At 44.4% G+C, this 22270-nt stretch overlaps 2 protein-coding genes across 2 annotated transcripts in view; one reads left to right on the top strand and one right to left on the bottom strand.

The window, feature by feature from the left end:
* LOC115123129 (carbohydrate sulfotransferase 8-like) overlaps window positions 1-22270 on the bottom strand; it is a 263485-nt gene that overhangs the window by 61718 nt on the left and 179497 nt on the right. The gene's annotated exons all lie outside the window — the stretch shown is intronic.
* LOC135565609 (uncharacterized) lies at window positions 1187-1795 on the top strand (the record flags this gene model as incomplete). Its single annotated transcript, XM_065013164.1, has 1 exon — window positions 1187-1795. A coding segment is annotated over one exon (609 nt), but the record flags the coding sequence as incomplete, so codon positions are not given.

Here is a 22270-nt window from a genome sequence, read left to right as displayed (position 1 = left end):
TATTACTACTAATACCTCTACTATTACTACTAATACTACTACCTCTACTACTACTACCTCTACTACCTCTACTACCCCTACTACTACCTCTAATACTACAACCTCTACTAATACCTCTACTACTACTACCCCTACTACTACTACCTCTACTACCTCTACTACCCCTACAACTACCTCTACTACTACTACCTCTACTACTACCACCTCTACTACCCCTACTACTACCTCTACTACTACAACCTCTACTACTACTACCTCTACTACCTCTACTACCCCTACTACTACCTCTACCACTACTACCTCTACTACCTTTACTACCTTTACTACTACTACCTCTACTACATCCACTACCTCCACTACTACCTCTACAACTACCACTACTACCTCTACTACTACTACCTAGACCACCTCTACTACTACTACCTCTACTACTATTACTACTACTACTACCTCAACTACTATTACTACCACTACAACCCCTACTACTACTACTACCTATACTACCTCTACTACTACAACCTCTACTACTACTACTACTACCTCTATTATTACTACTACTACCTCTACTACCTCTACTACTATTACTACTACTACTACCTCTACTACTACTACTACCTCTACTACTATTACTACTACTACAACCTCTACTACTACTACTACTACCTCTATTACTACTACTACTACTACCTCTACTACCTCTACTACTATTACTACTACTACAACCTCTATTACTACTACTACCTCTACTACCTCTACTACTATTACTACTACTACAACCTCAACTACTACTACTACTACCTCTACTACCTCTACTACTATTACTACTACTACAACCTCAACTACTACTACTACTACCTCTACTACTATTACTACTACTACAACCTCTATTAATACTACTACTACCTCTACTACCTCTACTACTATTACTACTACTACAACCTCTATTACTACTACTACTACCTCTACTACCTCTACTACTATTACTACTACTACAACCTCTACTACTACTACTACTACTACCTCTACTACCTCTACTACTATTACTACTACTACTAACTCTACTACCTCTACTACCCCTACTACTATCTCTACTACCCCTACTACTACCTCTACTACCCCTACTACTACCTCTACTACTACTACATCTACTACTATTACTACTATTACTACTACTGCTACTTCTACTACCTCTACTACCTCTACTACTACTACCTCTACTACTATTACTACTATTACTACTACTACTACCTCTACTACTACTACATCTACTACTACCACTACTACCTCTACTACTATTACTACTACTACTACCTCCACTACTACTACCTCTACTACTACTACCTCCACTACTACTACCTCTACTACCTCTACTACCCCTACTACTACCTCTACTACCTCTACTACTATTACTACTACTATTACCTCTACTACCTCTACTACTACTACCACTACTACCTCTACTATTACCTCTACTACCTCTACTACCCCTACTACTACCTCTACTACCTATACTACTACTACCACTACTACCTCTACTACTATTACTACTACTACTACCTCTACTACCTCTACTACCCTTACTACTACCTCCACTACTACTACCTCTACTACCTCTACTACCCCTACTACTACCTCTACTACCTCTACTACCCCTACTACTACCTCTACTACTATTACTACTACCACTACTACCTCTACTACTACTACTACCTCTACTACTACTACTACATCTACTACTACTACCTCTACTACCTCTACTACTACTACCTCTACTACTACTACTACAACCTCTACTACTACTACTACCTCTACTATTACTACTACTATTACCTCTACTACCTCTACTACTACTACTACCTCTACTACCTCTACAACTACTACTACTACTACTACCTCTACTACTACTATTACTACTACCTCTATTACTACTACTACTACTACCTCTACTACCTCTACTACTATTACTACTACTACAACCTCTATTACTACTACTACTACCTCTACTACCTCTACTACTATTACTACTACTACAACCTCTACTACTACTACTACTACCTCTACTACTATTACTACCTATACTACCTCTACTACTACAACCTCTACTACTACTACTACCTATACTACCTCTACTACTACAACCTCTACTACTACTACTACTACCTCTATTACTACTACTACTACCTCTACTACCTCTACTACTATTACTACTACTACTACCTCTACTACTACTACTACCTCTACTACTATTACTACTACTACAACCTCTACTACTACTACTACTACTACCTCTATTACTACTACTACTACTACCTCTACTACCTCTACTACTATTACTACAACTACAACCTCTATTACTACTACTACTACCTCTACTACCTCTACTACTATTACTACTACTACAACCTCAACTACTACTACTACTACCTCTACTACCTCTACTACTATTATTACTACTACAACCTCTACTACTACTACTACTACCTCTACTACTATTACTACTACTACAACCTCTATTAATACTACTCCTACCTCTACTACCTCTACTACTATTACTACTACTACAACCTCTATTACTACTACTACTACCTCTACTACCTCTACTACTATTACTACTACTACAACCTCTACTACTACTACTACTACTACCTCTACTACCTCTACTACTATTACTACTACTACTAACTCTACTACCTCTACTACCCCTACTACTATCTCTACTACCCCTACTACTACCTCTACTACCCCTATTACTACCTCTACTACTACTACATCTACTACTATTACTACTATTACTACTACTGCTACCTCTACTACCTCTACTACCCCTACTACTACCTCTACTACTACTACCTCTACTACTATTACTACTATTACTACTACTACTACCTCTACTACTACTACATCTACTACTACCACTACTACCTCTACTACTATTACTACTACTACTACCTCCACTACTACTACCTCTACTACTACTACCTCCACTACTACTACATCTACTACCTCTACTACCCCTACTACTACCTCTACTACCTCTACTACTATTACTACTACTATTACCTCTACTACCTCTACTACTACATTTACATTTACATTTACCCCTACTACTATTCAACTACCGCTACTACTATCCAGAGCTACCTTACTAAATTACTACTACTTCACCTTATGACCTCCAGTGGAACAGTAGTGCATACTAAATCTTTTCAGGGGAGGGGGTGAGAGGGACTACTTTATCCTATCCTAGGTATTCCTTAAAGACCTCTGGGGTACTCTCGGACTACTACTACTACATCTACTACTACTACTCTACTACCTCTACTACTACTACGTCGTACTACTACTACAAACTCTACTACTACACCTCTACTATTACTACTACTATTACCTCTACTACCTCTACTACTACTACTACCTCTACTACCCTACAACACTACTACTACACTTTTGACTGGGCTGAGCGGGACTACTACTACTACTCCTCTACTGGTACTACTATTAGGCTACTACAGGCCATTAGGTGGACTGAACGCAGTGCCCTTGTTTGGGTGTAGGGCCTACTACTACAGAGCCTGGAGGTACTGAGGTACCTATTACCCTACTACTACAAGCTCCTACTACTACTACCTATACACCACTGGTACAACCTCTACTACTAGCTACTATGCTATTACTTACTAACTGGAAGCCAGTGGAGGGAGCGGACTACCTCTACTACTACTAGAGACCTCTACTACTATTACTACTACTACATGAGTCTACTACTACTACTACTACAGTAATAAGACCTCTATTACTACTACTACTACTACCTCTACTACCTCTACTACTATTACTACTACTACAACCTCTATTACTACTACTACTACCTTACTACCTCTACTACTATTACTACTACCAACCTCAACTACTACTACAGGGTCTACTACCTCTATGTTATTATTACTACTACAACTACTACTACTACTACTACCCTACTACTATTACTACTTACAACCTCTATTAATACTACTACTACCTCCTACACGCCTATTCTACTACTACAACCTCTATTTACTACTACTACCTTTCTACCTCTGATATTACTACTACTACAACCTCTACTACGGGCTACTACTACTACCTCTACCCTCTACTACTATTACTAGACTACTAACTCTACTACCTCTTGCCGAGGTTCTCTACTAGCTACTGAGGTGGTGATACCGTCATTCCACACGGATATGTCTACTACTACTCGCCATCTACTACAGAAGGGGGAAAGGGTTACTACTATTAGACTACTGTACCTGTCGTCTGCATAGCAATGATAGGAGAGACCATTGAGGTACTATGACACATCCTAGTGACTACTGGTCTATACTAGAATACTACTAGGGCCTAGAACAGAGCCCTGGGGGACACCTCCAGTACTAGAGCTACGTGGTGTGGACTACTACTCTCGCTACTACGCCACCTGGTAGGAGCGACCTGTACATTACTACTACCGCTAATTACTACTACTATGGGCCTACGCCTCTAGATGCCTAACTCGGAGAGGGTGGACAACTACTACTGACTACTACTACTAGTATCTACTACTACAGCCTACTAGGTCTAGAAGGACTACTACCACTACTACTACTAGAGTCTACTTTAGCAGTACGGAGCTCTACTACTACTACCTATAGAACTACTAGTACTACCACTACCACTACTACTAATACTACTGCTCTTGACCAACCTGACTGATACTTACCACTCACTACAAGGTCACTTTTACTACCTCTAGACTACCACTACCACTACCACTAGGACTGGCACGTTCAAGAGTTTTACTACTATTAAACTACCTCTACTACTAGACATCTACTACTACCACTACTCCTAGTTATTACTATACTACTACCTCCAGTCTACCTTTTTGAATGACTACTCTCTACTACCTGACTGATTTGGACTACCTCTACGGTCACTACTAGAGAGATAGCGGGAGGCTGATTACCCTACTAGGTCTACTACTACTAAATACCTCTTGGAGACCTCTACTAAGGGATACTGGTCTACTACCTCTACTGACTACTCCACTACTACCTCTAGTGTAGGTTTACTACTTACTACTACTACGGAAGGGCGTGCGGTCTACTACTCTACTACCTCTACTACCTCCACTACTACTACTACTACATCTACTAGGGGATTACCTCTCATCTACTAGACTTCGACTACTAGGGGAGAAAGAGGTCAGAGCACAGGGTAGGGCAGTGTGAGCAGAACCAGCGGTCTCGTTTGACTACTAGCAAACGAGGACTACGGATCTACTATTCGACCTTCTATTTTCAAAATGGTTACTACTACTAGTCATCTGCAGACTACTAGGACCTACTAGGGGGGGAGGAGGATTCAGGAGGGAGGACCACTCCACTACTACTAACCTCTACTACTACCAAACCACTACCTCTACTAGAGGCAGATGCTTGGACTACTACTAGAGTACTACCAGAAAGTACTACTATTACTACTTAGCACCTCTACTAGAGAACTACCATGTAGAGACTACTACTGCTACTACTTTTAGTGAAAGGATGTCAGGTCCTACTACCTACCTACTACTATTACTACTTTCCCTCTACTACCACTACTACCTACTACCTCTACTATTACCTCTACTACCTCTACTACCCCTACTACTACCTCTACTACCTCTACTACTACTACCACTACTACCTCTACTACTATTACTACTACTACTACTACCCCTCTACTACCTCTACTACCCTTACTACTACCTCCACTACTACTACCTCTACTACCTCTACTACTACTACTACCTCCCTACTACTACCTCTACTACCCTACTACCCCTACCTACTACTATTACTACTACTACTACTACCTACTACTACTACTACTACTACTACATCTACTACTACTACTACATCTACTACTACTACCTCTACTACTACTACTCTACTACTACTACTACTACAATCTACTACTACTACTACCTCTACTACTACTACTACCTCTACTACTACTACTATTACTACTACCTCTACTACTACTACTACCTACTACTATACTACTACTACTACTACTACTACTACTACTACTACTACTACCACTACTACTACTACTACCTCTACTACTACTACCTACTACTACTACCACTACTACTACTACTACTACTACTACTACTACTACACTACTACTACTACTACTACTACTACTACTACTACTACCTATACTACTACTACTACTACCACTCACCACTACTACTACTACTACCTCTACTACTACTACCACTACCTACCACTACTACTACTACTACCTCTACTACTACTACTACCTCTACTACCATTACTACTACTACTACTACTACTACCTATACTACTACTAGTACTACCCTACCATACTACTACTAGTACTACCACACCACTACACTACTACTACTACTACCACTACCACTACAACTACTTTACTACTACTACTACCACTACCACTACCACTACTACTGCTGCTACTTTTACTACCCTACTACTATTATTACTACTACTACTTCTACTACTACCTCTACTACTACTACTACTACCTCTACTACTACTACCTATACTACTACTAGTACTATTACTACTACTACTACTACTACTGCTACCACTACTACTACTACTACAACTACTACTACTACTACTACCACTACCACTACCACTCTACTACTACCACTACTACTACTGCTGCTACTTTTACTACTACTACTACTACTACTACCTACTACCACTACTACCACTACTACTACTACTACCTCTACTACTACTACTACCACTACTACACTACACTACCTACTACTACTACTACTACTACCTCTACTACTACTACTACCTCTACTACTACTACCCACTACTACTACTACTACCTCTACTACTACTACTACCTCTACTACCTCTATTACTACTACTACTACCTCTACTACTACTACCTATACTACTACTAGTACTACCACTACTACTACTACTACTGCTACCACTACCACTACTACTACTACCTCTACTACTACCACTACCACTACAACCTCTACTTTTACTACCTCTACTACTACCACTACCACTACCACTACTACTGCTGCTACTTTTACTACCTCTACTACTATTATTACTACTATTACTTCTACTACTACCTCTACTACTACTACTACTACAACCTCTACTACTACTACTACCTCTACTATTACTACTATTACCTCTACTACCTCTACTACTACTACTACTACCTCTACTACCTCTACAACTACTACTACTACTACTACTACTACCTCTACTACTACTACCTCTACTATTACTACTACTACCTCTACTACTACTACCTCTACTACTACCACTACTACTACTACTACCTCTACTACTACTACTACCTCTACTACCTCTATTACTACTACTACTACCTCTACTACTACTACCTATACTACTACTAGTACTACCACTACCACTACTACTACTACTACTACTACCACTACCACTACTACCACTACCACTACCACTACACTACTACTACTACTACCTCTACTACTACTACCACTACCACTACTACTACTACTACTCTACCACTTACTACCACCACCACCACTACTACACCACTACTACTACTACTACTACCTACTACTACTACTAGTACTATTACTACACTACTACCACTACTACTACTACTACTGCTACCACTACCACTACTACTACTACCACTACTACTACCACTACCACTACAACCTCTACTTTTCCTACCTCTACTACTACCACTACCACTACCACTACTACTGCTGCTACTTTTACTACCTCTACTACTATTATTACTACTATTACTACCACTACCACTACTACTGCTGCTACTTTTACTACCTCTACTACTATTATTACTACTATTACTTCTACTACTAAAATTCTGATGATAATCCATTATTTGTTTGTGTTTTTCACAAAAGCAGCTCTACCTTCCTGTCTGATATTGATTGGTTGGCTATACCGTGTAGTGTTGTGTTGTGCTGTGTCTGATACAGGCTGTAAGACAGGCTGGGCTGATCGTCACAGCACAGCAGCTAATACTCAGCTTCCTCCAGAGCTTTGTACTAATGAGAGCAGGGTGTGTTATGCCGCGCCACTCTGCTCCACACCACGGTGTCTGTCTCTCTGTCTGACTGATGCTCTCAAACGCCTGAAATAACTCTCCCACACGTGCCCCTGGGTCTCCAGAGCTGAGGTGTCACTGGGAGATGTGAAACACACACAGCTACTTGTGGATCCTGCTAGGGATGACATAGCCTTGCATACTGACTGCTACTGCCAGCACACTACAGTGCTGATGTACCTATGTAAGAGGAAACAAACCAGACACTAAGGCATATAGTGAGTTACCTTAAATATGAGGGGAAAACAGCCTTGTAGAATCTGTCTGATTTGTCTGGGTCTGTCTGGGTCTGTCTGATGACTTGATAATTTAAAACGCTCACCACCTTGTCTGCACACACATCCTGCCTGGCTCCACCCCTCTCCTCTCTCTTTTTGTGTCTCCTGTACCTTTCTGTCTGGAGGTGTGAGAAAGACCGGAGAGAGAGGTGCGGCTCGGCTCCAGGCGCTGGTAATGTGACAGCTAGCGGACTGGTCACGCTGTAATTTGAATAATATTTACGTGTCACGTGACAGCTGAGGGATTTCTCCAATTTCTCCCTCCAACTCCAACAGGGGAGAGAGTCGGTGTGTCAAGCAGTAGTAAAAAAGCACTTATGTTAAAGACATGAATAGCGCAGATTTCACTAGATGTCTGGCCAAAGGGACCTGGGTTAATCAGACAAATGAGACATCTGGCCTTTTGTCGGATGTGTTTGTATCTGAGGCGGAGGGGGAATAGTCTGTTGGACTGGACTGCTGCTGCTGATATGACTGGGCCAGATTCTGGTGCTGCTGTGAAAAACATGCACAGTGCTGTTGGTTTCTGTTAGTTTAATGATTTCTATTTAAAGGCCCCCCTCCGTACTGTAAAAAATGTGCACACCGTGCCCCCTTATTGAATGACTTACAACTCAAAATAATGTTTACAACCACTGAGCTCACTCTGCCTGCCTGTTTCATAACACTACGATCAGAACCGGCTGCATACAATGATCAGCTAGGGGGAAATCAGAGTTTCAACATTTTGATGCTATATGTACAATTATACAAAATATATGCAACAAATTTTCCAGCAACAGGTTTCTGTACCAATGCACCACACAACCAATAAGCAAAGCATACCGACTTTGGGGGCTTCAACATCACGGTTTGCGTTTGAAACACCACAATCAAATATACTATGCAAATCTCAACAGATAGATCCCTCCCTACCTTCTACCCAGTATAGAAGACATGGCTTGACAATCTCCGAATGCCATTAAACTTGCTGGTGTTTTGTAACAGATTTCTCATCCCATTCATCAAATGGCGTGGCTGGTGAACAGTTTTGATGCTGGAATGATATTTTAGATGAACGTGTGCAGGTAAAACATTGTGAATGGTTGTGTTTATGCCACACATAAAAGGTAATACATTTGAAAAGTTAAATGACAAATATTTAGGCTATATTGAAGCGTTAGGTTCTAGTTGCGCAAGAAATAGCCACTTGGATCGGAGAGGAGGCATGTTAAACTTTCCTGAATAACTGGGCCTGCTGGAAGCATATGTGGCCACATTATTATAGGATGACTTCATTTGGGAGAATGATGATCCATAACAGACAGCGCATCTCACTATCAGAAGTAAAAACACAGCCAGACTGGTACTGTGCCTTTTTAGACCTTATAGACTGTCAAAAGTAGAGCCACAGCTGATTCAAATTGAATGAATGGAATGAAACATTCAAATCACGTCACGACTTCCGCCGAGGTCGGTCCTTCTCCTTGTGCGGGCGGCGCTCGGCGGTCGACGTCACCGGTCTTCTAGCCATCGCTAGAGGGCACGCTGCCGGTCGGTGCTGGAGAGGTTCCTCTGGGAGTCGAGGCAGCAGGCAGGGCACTCTTGTGTCACCCCAGGTGAGTCGGCACCTGGCTCACCTAGAGCCCTCTGTTGCACATATGTTTGTGTATATTAATTTTCCTGAGTTTTCCCTGCATTCCCAGCATAAGGCGCTCGTAGATTCAGGCGCAGCTGGGAACTTTATTGACAGATCATTTGCCCAGAGTTTAAGGATCCCTATTGTTCCAGTGGATATGCCCTTCCCAGTTCACGCCCTATATAGTCGACCATTGGGGTCGGGGCTATCTAAGGAGGCCACCGCTCCACTGGGCATGGTGACGCGGTAGGATCACAAGGAGAAAAATGTTTTTTCCTTATTGATTCTCCTGCGTTTCCTGTGGTGATGGGTATACCCTGGTTGGCCTGTCATGACCCCACTATTTCGTGGCAACAGAGGGCTCTCATGGGGTGGTCACGAGAGTGCTTGGGGAGGTGTTTAGGGGTTTCCGTCGGTGCGACTACGGTGGAAAGTCCAGACCAGGTCTCCACCGTGCGCATCTCTCAGAATATGCCGATTTGGCTCTCGCCTTCTGTAAGAACTCAATTACCAACCCATCCACGGGGGGATTGTGCGATAAATCTCCTGGTAGATGCAGAACTTCCCAGGAGTCACGTGTATCCCCTGTCAGAAGAGGAGACGGCGGCTATGGAAACATATGTCTCCGAATCCCTGGAGCAGGGGTACATTCGGCCCTCCACTTCACCTGCCTCCTCGAGTTTCTTTTTTGTGAAGAAGAAGGATGGAGGTCTGCGCCCGTGCATTGACTATCGAGGCATCAACCAGATCACGATGAGGTACAGTTACCCCCTACCTCTCATAGCCAGTGCGATTGAGTCAATGCACGGGGCGCGCTTGTTCACAAAATTGGATCTCAGGAGTGCTTACAACCTGGTGTGTATCCAGGAGGGGGACGAGTGGAAGAAGGCATTTAATACCACCTCAGGGCACTATGAGTACCTCGTCATGCCGTACAGGTTGATGAATGCTCCATCAGTCTTCCAGGCCTTTGTAGGCGAGATATTCTGCACGGGCAGGGTGTAGTGGTGTATATCTACGACATTCTGATATACTCCGCTACACACGCTGAGCATGGCTCCCTGGTGCGCAGGGTGCTTGGTCGACTGTTGGAGCATGACCTGTACATCAAGGCTGAGAAATGCCTATTTTTCCAACAGTCCGTCTCCTTCCTAGGGTACCGCATTTCCACCTCAGGGGTGGAGATGGAGAGTGACTGCATTACAGCCGTGCGTAATTGGCCGACTCCCACCACAGTAAAGGAAGTGCAGTGGTTTCTAGGATTTGCCAACTACTACCGGAGGTTCATCCGGGGTTTTGGTCAGGTAGCGGCTCCCATTACCTCACTGCTGAAGGGAGGACCAGTGCGTTTGCAGTGGTCTGCTGAGGCGGACAGGGCTTTTGGTCAGCTGAGGGCTCTGTTTAGCTCGGCTCCCGTGCTGGCTCATCCGGATCCCTCTTTGGCGTTCATAGTGGAGGTGGACGTTTCTGAGGCTGGGATAGGAGCCGTGCTCTCTCAGTGCTCGGGTACTCCACCAACGCTCCTCCCCTGTGCCTTCTTTTCGAAGAAGCTCAGCCCGACAGAGCGAAACTATGACATGGGGGACCAGGAGTTGTTGGCTGTCGTCAAGGCTTTGAAGGTGTGGAGACATTGGCTTGAGGGGGCTAAACACCCTTTTCTCATTTGGACTGACCACCGCAATCTGGAGTACATCTGGGTGGCGAGGAGAATCCTTGCCAGGCAAGGTGGGACATGTTTTTTACCCGTTTTGTTTCACCCAACCTATAGACCAGGTTCCCAGAACGTGAAGGCAGAAGCACTGTCCCGGATGTATGACACAGAGGAGCGGCCCATGGATCCCACTCCCATACTCTCGGCCTCTTGCCTGGTGGCACCGGTAGTGTGGGAGCTGGACACGGACATCGAGCGGGCGTTACCTACAGAGCCCACTCCCCCCCAATGTCCAGCTGGGCGTCTGTACTTTCCGTCTGCTGTCCGCGACCGTTTGATCTATTGGGCCCATACGTCACCCTCCTCTGGTCATCCGGGCATCGGTCGGACAGTGCGCTGTCTTTAGTGGGAAGTACTGGTGGCCCACTTTAGCTAAGGATGTGAGGGTTTATGTCTCCTCCTGCTCGGTGTGCGCCCAGTGCAAGGCTCCTAGACACCTGCCTAGGGGTAAGTTTACAACCCTTACCTGTTCCACAACGGCCGTGGTCGCACCTGTAGGTGGATTTCCTAACGGATCTTCCTCCATCACAGGGTAACACCATGATCCTGGTCGTTGTGGATCGGTTTTCTAATCCTGTCGTCTCCTCCCTTTGCCCGTCTCCCTACAGACTGCGGAGGCCCTGTTTACACAAGTCTTCCGGCACTACGGGTTGCCTGAGGACATAGTATCTGATCGAGGTCCCCAGTTCACGTCAAGGGTCTGGAGGGCGTTCATGGAAAGTCTGGGGGTCTTGGTCAGGTGAAGAGAGTGAAACAGGATGTGGGTAGGTTTCTGTGGTCTTTTTTCCAGGACCGGACGGGGGAGTGGGCAGCGTTCGTGCCCTGGGCAGAGATGGCCCAGAACTCGCTCCGCCACTCCTCCACTAGCCTCTACCCCTTCCAGTGCGTACTGGGGTACCAGCCGGTCCTGGCACCTTGGCATCAGAGCCAGATTGAGGCTCCTGCGGTGGATGACTGGTTTAGGTGCGCCGAGGAGACCTCGGATGCCGCTCATGTGCACCTTCAGCGGGCCGTGAGGCACCAAAAAACCTGTGCAGATCGCCACCGCAGTGAGGCCCCGGTGTTCGCACCGGGGGACCGGGTCTGGCTCTCGACCCTCCACCTGCCCCTCCACCTGCCCTGCCGGAAGCTGGGCCCGCGGTTTGTGGGGCCATTCAAAGTCCTGAGGAGACTGAATGAGGTATGTTATAGGTTACAGCTTCCCCACGATTATCAAATTAACCCCTTGTTCCATGTGTCTCTCCTCAGGCCGGTGGTGGCTGGTCCACTCCAGGAGTCTGAGGTGCGGGAGGTTCCTCCGGCCCCTCTGGACATCGAGGGGGCCCCCGGCGTATGCAGTTCGATCCATACTGGATTCGAGGTGTTGGGCGATGGGCCTTCAGTACCTCGTGGAGTGGGAGGGGTACGGTCCGGAGGAGAGATGCTGGGTGTCGGTGGAGGACGTGTTGGACCCATCAATGCTACGGGAGTTCCACCGTCTCCCTCCGGATCGCCCTGCGCCTCGCCCTCCGGGTCGGCCCGAGGCCGGTGTCGGCATGCTGCTGGAGCCGCGCGTAAAGGGGGGGTACTGTCACGACTTCCGCCGAGGTCGGTCCCTCTCCTTGTGCGGGCAGTGTTCGATGTCACTAGGTCTTCTAGCCATCGCTGATCCCATCTTTCATTTTCCATTGGTCTTGTCTTTATTTTCTACACACCTGGTTTTCATTATCCAATTACATGTTCATGTATTTAACCCTCTGTTTCCCCCATGTTTGTTGTGCGTGATTATTTCTATGTTCAGTTCGGATTATGGTGGCTGTTTTTTTCGACGGGTGCTGTGTTCACCCGTGCGTTATATTTACCGTTGGTATTTTGGTCAAGTGTATTTGTTTACCTTGTGCCTTTATTTTTTGAGTAAAGTACGTTGCTCACTCATTTTGCTCTCCTGCGCCTGACTTCATGCACCAGCTACACTCACCTTCTGACATCACAAGGTTTTTGAGCCGTTATTCAAATAGCATTTTCACTGCAGTTTACAGCCTAGAGTAGAATTTTGAACTCGAAAACAATAATGCAATTCTTCATTGCATGATCTTGTTGTAGGCTAGTCTAGATCATTTGATTGTCCCTAAACAAGATCAATAGGGGAGCTTTTTGATTTGCGTGTCTCATGTCTTCGCTGTTCTCTCCGCTACCTATCAGCACCTATGTTCTTGTACATTTCTAATGAAAATTGGTGCAGCTTGAATGATTTTCTGTGTGGTATGATTGCTAGTTAGCCTATTGCAGATCTGGACAAACAATCCACCTACCACTATTGTCACTATGAATGGTGGATAGAGGGCAGGATAGACAGTTAGACTGGTAGATTATGTTGAGCTGTGGCATAGTTTGCATGCATAAGGGAATTACCACAACACCTTGATATGGGAGGCGCATGCAAGATCAATCAATCAAATGTATTTATAAAGCCCTTTTCACATCAGCCGATGATGAGGAAATGGAAGACATTACATAGTAAAACCGGTGAATGTAAACGCACAACATGGCAGTATCAGTAGGCTAAAAAGATCATTGAGTACCAGACCGATAGTCAAGTCACAGGAAATAAAACAAACACATCAGTTTATCAAGCCCTTCCTGTGCTAAACAATACAGTCCAATCTCTCATTGGCAATTTAAGTCCAGAGATTGACCCCATATAATGAAGCTGAATAGGGGCTTGAAGTATCAAAGGGAATTCAGTGACCGGATGGTTATGCACACAGCAGGAGCCTGTCTTTTATTCATGGCGTGGTGATCTGAGCTGTGAGCCCAAAGTGTCTCAGGCTAGTCTCCTGCTGTCTGTCTGTCAGTACTGCCATCCTCCAATAGTGTTCCTTCCACTGAGATCCTATGAATTCACTATATTTTTGAGGGTTCTATAGGTAATTCTATGGCTCCTTCCTTCCCACCTAGCCAAGGTCCAGCTCAAGTACACAGACTTTGTGATGTTCAGATCAGTCTATGGTGTAAGTTACAGACACATGCATTAGTGTTCCTTCCTTCCTACACAGCCATGGTCCAGCTCACTCACCACCTGATGTGTACAAGTGCTTTTGTGTTCACTCACATCAGTATTGGTGTAATTTACAGACAGATCCATTAGTCTAAACATTTTCACTCAGCCCCCCCTCCACCACACACATGCCACGTCTATTCTATGGGCACAAGCACTGTTCATGAAACAAACTGTTCACACTCCTCTTGTTGGTGGAGAGAATGTTGCAGGTTTAAATGTTATTTCCTTCCATTCTACACATTTTGTCATGGGGTGCAAAGAACATTTTGCCCTTTTAAAGCACATTTTCTTGCAATATTATACATTTTGCCATGTTTAATATGTATGCATGTAATATTTGAGTAACTAACTAGTTGATCTGGACATTTTTGACAAGTTATAAATAGCTCTCTAAGGTATGCAATGACTAACAGTTTAGGAACCACTGATTTACACTGTGTAGAGGTAAAGAAGCGATCTACCCCTTAACATGTGGTGGTTGTCGTCATAGCTACATTACTCTTATAACTGTGGGGGAAAAACATCTCCAGTACTCCTGGTTGGGCACCACTGATGCGTATTTGATTAGAGCTCCATCAAATGCTCCATTCCGGGATTTCTATAAGAGGATGGCTTGGCTAGATGACTGGATGTGTGTTGTGCTCTTAGGGCCTGGCTCTGTGTCTAAAGGCAGAGATAAGGCTAAAGGAGGCAGGAGGCTGAGGCACCTCTTTGCTCTGGTCCACTCCCTCAGGACAGACAGGCAACGGCCCAGAACAGCATCCCCCTCCTCTGCCTAGTTCAGCTACGATAGGATCCAGTAAGGTGTGCAGTGTAGTGTAGTGCAGGGCAGTCAGAGAGAACAGAGTTGTCCATAGGAAGGAAAACATGTCATGCAGGCCCAGCAGACCTCGTGAGCACTTTCAGACCTTCTGTCATCTGTGAATGTTTACCTGAGGTTAAGGCACTCTCTGACCATCTGTAGCTCCAGTACACTGCCCTGCCTGGCTATACACTATCTGGAGAATCTGAGGAGGGAACTCCTCTGTGGCACTTATATGAGGCACTTTACCAATGTTATACCGGGCATCCCAGCTCACGCAAGTCAGGTCAAATGTCATTTTAAACTGCTTAGGCAGTCATACAGTACAACCTCAACATATGGTGTGTTTTGTGGACCGGTAACTGAACAGCAAAGATAGCCCTATCTTTTATATGCAGAGTCTGATAGCAGGAAAACTCTTCAGCTATGCTTCAATAGCTAATTGAGTTTTAATGAATCTAATGATCAGACTTGAGATAATCCTCCTGTGCCCTTGTTGTGTTGTTTGTTTATCCGTTTGTTTAAAAAAAAAAAAGTCACAGATATACTTATTTTTTTGAGAGGGGATTGTTTGTTGCAGAAAGTTCAATTTACCAGAGTCTACTCATTTATTTTATTTTTGTACCTGGTGTATTTATTTGTATATTTTTGTATATTACACACAACACACTCATCTACGGTGCTTGCATTGGAGAGTTAGAGTTTGCATTTGCCACTAGCGTCTCTATTCACTGCTACTTCGCAACTTTTACCATTGTTTATAATCTATTCTGCCTTGTTTACATTTCCCTTCTGTGGAAGTCGTTATTGGATCTTTACTGGACCTTCTAACTGTTAGATAGCTCTGCACGCTGTGGCTAGCCTACCATGTTTTTAGCCAGATGGCTACCAATGGCTAACCATTGAATCTCCACTGTAGCCACTGTGAGATGTTTACTGAACTAAAGGACGAGGAGGAAGACCGAATGCACTTGGGGCAGGGATTTGTCTGTAAAAAGCTCCTCCTGTGTGACCGGATGATGGATTTATTTTAATTGAACCTTTATTTAACCAGCATAGTCAATTAAGAACAAATATGATTTACAATGACGGCCTGGCAAGAGGCAAAAGTCCTCCTGTGGGGACAGGGGATAAAAAAAGAGATTAAAGACATAACGGACATCACAGACAGAAGACACTGGCAACAGAACAAATGCATTTTTATTTAACCTTTATTTAAGGTACAAGACCTTACAGTGAAATGCTTACTTACCTAAAAAAAAGAAACAAAGTAACAAATAGTTAAAGAGCCACAGTAAACTAACAATAGCGAGGCTATTTACAGGGGGTACCGGTACAGAGTGAATGTGCAGGGGCACCGGGTTAGTCGAGGTAATTGAGGTAATTTATACATGTGGGTAGAGATATGAAAGTGACTTATGCGTAGATAATAACAGAGAGTAGCAGCAGCATAAAAGGGGGGGGCAATGCACGTAGTCTGGGTAGCCATTTGGCTAGATGTTAAGTAGTCTCATGGCTTGGGGGTAGAAGCTGTTTCGAAGCCTCTTGGACCTAGACTTGACTGCTTGCCGTGCGGTAGCAAAGAGAACAGTTTATGACTAGGGTGGCTGGAGTCTGGTGATTTTTAGTGCCTTCCTCTGACACCGCCTGCTATAGATGTCCTGGATGGCAGGAAGCTTGGCCCCAGTGATGTACTGGGCTGTACGCACTGCCCTCTGTAGTGCTTTGCGGTTGGAGGCCGAGCAGTTGCCATACCAGGCAGTGATGCAACCAGTCAGGATGCTCTTGATGGTGCAGCTGTAGAACCCACGCCACATCCTTTCAGTATCCTGAGGGGTTTTGTTGTGCCCTCTTCACGACTGTCTTGGTGTGCTTGGACCATGTTAGTTTGTTGGTGATGTGGACACCAAGGAACTTGAAGCTCTCAACCTGCTCCACTGCAGCCCCGTCGATGAGAATGGGGGCGTGCTCGATCCTCCTTTTCCTGTAGTCCACAATCATCTCCTTAGTCTTGATCACGTTGAGGGAGAGGTTGTTGTCCTGGCACCACACGGCCAGGTATTTGTATGTTCGGATATGCAAATATATGTCCGAACAACATGTCTCAATTCCTTTGAACTCCTCCAGGGACACCAGGTCCTGCAGTTTGAGGTTGACTGGGAGGGAATTCCAACACCAGGGGTCTGAGTAATCAAAGGACCTTTTTCCATGCTCGGTTAAAATGAGCATAAAACAAGATTGAGATCTGAGCTTGTATGTGTTGATGACATCGGGCGGCTTCAGAGAGAAGCTAAAGCAAAGGAGCTAAGAAAGGGAGAGCCTCATCAACAAGTTCACCGACGTTGCTATAGCCCAGACTAAGCACATCTCAACTCTAAATCTCTCTCTCACCAATAGGAGTGGTGAGATGGGCAATACCGACCTGTTCCCCTCCTCGGAGCAGGTGGCTTGCTTGACTCTGCTACAAAGGACTGGGCCAGTGTTGTTTGGTTAAATGGCCGAAAGGAGCCACGACCTGGATGGCCCACTCCTGCCTTGGAAGATCTGCCTAACAAATCGCTTCCCACCACTGGAAGTGGACTGTCTGGCCCCAGGAACTAGCTTTGGCCCTGGAGACCCTCTAGCAGCCGATACCAGGCCAGCAGTCACTACCTTCAAACAACCAGGTGATAACACCAGTCCCACCCATACACAACCATCCGAATCACCTCCAGATGGCAGCCAGACAGCCCCCAACAGAGGTCCACCACACCACCAGACTACTGCAGCATCGGTCTACCAAGCCAATGGAGAACCTCGTAGCCCCTCTCAACAGCGCCACTCTCCCAGGCAGCGGCCTGTCTCCAAAAGCCCCCCCCCCCCACACACACACACACACACCACCGGGCTATGGAGGCACCGCCACACCGAGCCAACCTAGGCCCTTATTGCTCCCCGCGACAGCCCCCCTCTCAGGGACGCCACTCGCCACAATGTGCACCCCCCTCATCTGTCGTTGTAGGTAGCTCCATGGTAAGACATGTTTCTATTAGCGTTGTCATTATACCAGAATTTGGACTTCGATACCAATACCAGGTTTAATATACATTACTCTATACCATCATGATACTCAATAACAAAACGATAGCAAAATGATATCACGGCAAAAGAAGAAGGAATATTAGCTCAAGTCCCAGAATGGCACTTGACCCAGACAGATAAGCTCAGCTACTTCTGTTCAATCGTTGTGCATCTTTTGAGTTCAATGTCATTACATTCGAATGTTGGACGTATTTTATGTAGGAGGGAGATTCCTAGATGTGAGGAGTGTGCAGGAGGGCATAAGACAAAGGAATGTGTACTGTAGTATCGCTGGTCAAAATTGTGTGTGTTAACTGTAGGGGTATCTGGTGCTGGATATTCAGAAGTGTCCGGTGAGAGAAAGGCAGGTTGAGGTTGCCAGGATCAGAGTAGTACATAAAGTGTTGTATTCTGAGGCAGTGAAGAGAGTAGTAGAGGAAGATGGGCCCAGTGCGAGGGATCCTAAGAGGCTCCCTGTGACTAGGCCGAGGCCAATAGAGAGCGATAGGAATAGCATGTGCTTCAGTAAGGTTGGTTTCATAGCGTTCATCGCCATGGTCATCAACTGTACCGCAGAAATGGAAAGTAAATCACAGAAAATACAGTAGATATGGTGGTGGCAGCTGCAGAGAAGTACTTGGTTATATGAGATTTTACTGCAGAAAGTGTGTTGAACAGTAGTGTCCCGTCCTCCCAGGCTGCTGGCCTGATGTAGGATCAGATAGGGCCAAGTAGTGGAATAGTGGGGAGGTTTTAATGGGTGTAAGGTTAGTTGGTAGGGCAATTGTCTTCCCTTTTCCCTGTCCTTTTTGTGTGACAAAGGGCAATGAAATCCCATTCCAGTACTGTAGGTGGCAGTGTATGCACTTTTCAATTGGTTGCGATCTCCCAATACAAATTTATTGAAGACGGAGAAGATAATAGGATAATCTTTAGGAGAGATGTGAGAAAGAGACTGAATAAGTGAATGAATCAAGTGTTTAGTGTTAATCAGCTTTAAAATCAGCATATCTTGCGCTATGTTAACACAAACAAAGTACTAGGGTAGTGAATTGATGTTAGCTTTTGCTGTCAGTTAGCAAGAGAAGACTTAACTTCTGTGCAGCATAAGTGGGGAGCTAACATGATGCAGCTCAGACTCCCAGTGCAGGCTAGCAATGAGTAAGTGGAGCAGGCCAAATCCACTATAATAAGGGGTCGGCTGCGCTGATAGACAGGCTTGATTCATGATACCCATTTGACAGAAGTACCGATAGTAAGAGAAATGCAAATTTGTTTGTATTCTAGTGTCGAAAAAGTACAGAAGTTTCGGTACACCGTGCAACATTAGTTTCTATTGAGAATACCAGAACCTTGTGCTTCCCTGGAGTGAAAATCCATGACATTCTAGTGATGTTTCCTACAATCCAGAAGCAGCTACCTGACTCTCTGGTAATACATGTGGGTTCGAATTACATTAAGCAGGGTAGCTCCGAATGACTGGAGCAAGACTTCATGGACCTGATAGGAGCCGCAAAGTATGCAGGCAAGCGACTACTTCCAGCATCCCAGGTCCACTTCTCTCAATAGGCCAAGGGTCTGACACTTTCAGAAGACTCTGGATGAAAACATACTGTAATGTGCCACAGTGAAAGTGTCTTTCATTGACAATTTGGACCGGTTTTGGAAGCAGGTGGATTGTTTCAATGAAGATGGAATACACACAAGCGGCCGCGGAGCACACAGACTCTCTTCGAATACAGCACAGTCACAAACTCCGACTCTGACGGCCCAAACCCCTAGGTAATTCCCGTTATTACTATTCAGTCCTGTGTATGGTCTGCTAGAAATGCTCTCAGTTCTAGGGGTGCTAAAATCGGTAATCTAAATCCTGTTGAGATACTTCACCAATTAGTACTGTTTGCTCTGCCAGTCTGGCTCCTCCTTAGTGTACACTCTCACGGACTTTAAAATGAGGCCAGATCTTGGGCTGATGAACATGAATGTATTAAGTTTGTATCCCGGACACAAACCCTGTAATTGCTCTGGAACATGGTTAAAAAGCTCTGAAGATAATTCCATTGTGCTTCATGATTATGTTTATAGATAGGCCAAAATAGTGTGGCAGTGTAGCTATTTATGTGAAAAACAACTTTAAGGCTAACCAATCTCTCAATGTCTCACTTTCAAAGACATTTGAGCTACTAGTTCTAAATGTTATTTCCCAGAAAATGTCTGTTGCAGGGATCTAACCCCCTCCCCCCATGAGCAATCAATACTGTCTCTAAGCTGCTAGCCCAATTCATAGCCTCTGAAATAGTGATATTGGGGGATCTGAATCTCGATTGGCTAACTTCCTCATCTGCTTGTCTTAAATCAGCATGTATTGATCTGAACGTATTCTAACTGATTTCTGAGCCCACTTGCTTGAATGTAAAGAATCCTGCTAAATCAACTCTGATCTCATAAGTACAAATATTCCTCCTAAATACTTAACTTAGTGGTATCTTTGCTATGAACCTCAGTGATCCCTATCTGTGTTAGAAACACAAAGTTGCCTAGAACTAACCCATGCCTTATCACTAAGAGATACTTTTAAACACTTCCATGAGCAAGAGTCCTTAATAACCTTTACCATTCAGGTTTACTTAGTTAACAACACTCCGGAACAATTCTCAATTCATGAACAATTCTCTAGTATGTTTCTCTGCATCTGATAAACATGCTCCTATGAATAGATTAAGAATTAAATATAGAGTCAACCCATGATTCACACCTGAACTTGCAGAGTTAATTCAGCTAAGGAATAAAGCTTGGTCTGAAGCCAGACACACTGGTAGTGTGGCAATAAGTCTCGTACAAACTTGGACCCAGGCGCAGAGAAACACAGCAGGCAGAGGTGAGGATAAATCCAGAACATTTGCTGAAGATTAAACAGCAAAAACAACATCACACTGGCACACAAATCCCAAAACAAGAGACCTAGGAAACCAGCCCAGTCCACAGACCTAAATAGTCATACACCAGGTGAACCCAATAAACCCAATCAGGCTCATTACATTTTTTTTTTCCATGAGCAAGAGTCCTTAATAACCTTTACCATTCAGGTTTACTTAGTTAACAACGACACAGGCTCACCTGGATGCTAGAAAACACAAGGGTTCCCTCCAGTGGCACCCTCAGGGAGTTCACTCAAAGGTGACCTCTGACCTGTGACAGGTAGCTCTACTGACTGGCTCACCTTCAGACAACTTAGAAACACATTTACTGTTTCAATAAAAAGGGCTAAATCGAACTATTTCATTAATTCAATTTCTGTCCCTCGTGGCAATCCAGCTAAGTTTTGGAACGCTATTACATTTCTAAAAAGAAGCAGTCAGACCTCTCTGTCCAATGATGTTCTGTTAAACTCCAATATTATAACAGACTAAATTAAATAAGTGACGCATTTAAACAACATTTTATTGCAGCAGGCCATTTATTTGAAAGGGGAAATAGCAGCAATAAGGACAACTGAAATGACTGCTCATCTCTGATGCACCCATGTTTAATCACAGACTTGCCTGCTACTGTAAATGGTGACTCACTGTTCTTTCTTCGGCAAGTCATGACTAAGGAAGTTCTGGACGCT

The sequence above is a fragment of the Oncorhynchus nerka genome, linkage group LG28 (assembly GCF_034236695.1).
Source record: "Oncorhynchus nerka isolate Pitt River linkage group LG28, Oner_Uvic_2.0, whole genome shotgun sequence".
NCBI classification, from domain to species: domain Eukaryota; kingdom Metazoa; phylum Chordata; class Actinopteri; order Salmoniformes; family Salmonidae; genus Oncorhynchus; species Oncorhynchus nerka.
This window is presented reverse-complemented; position numbering and strand designations above follow the sequence as displayed.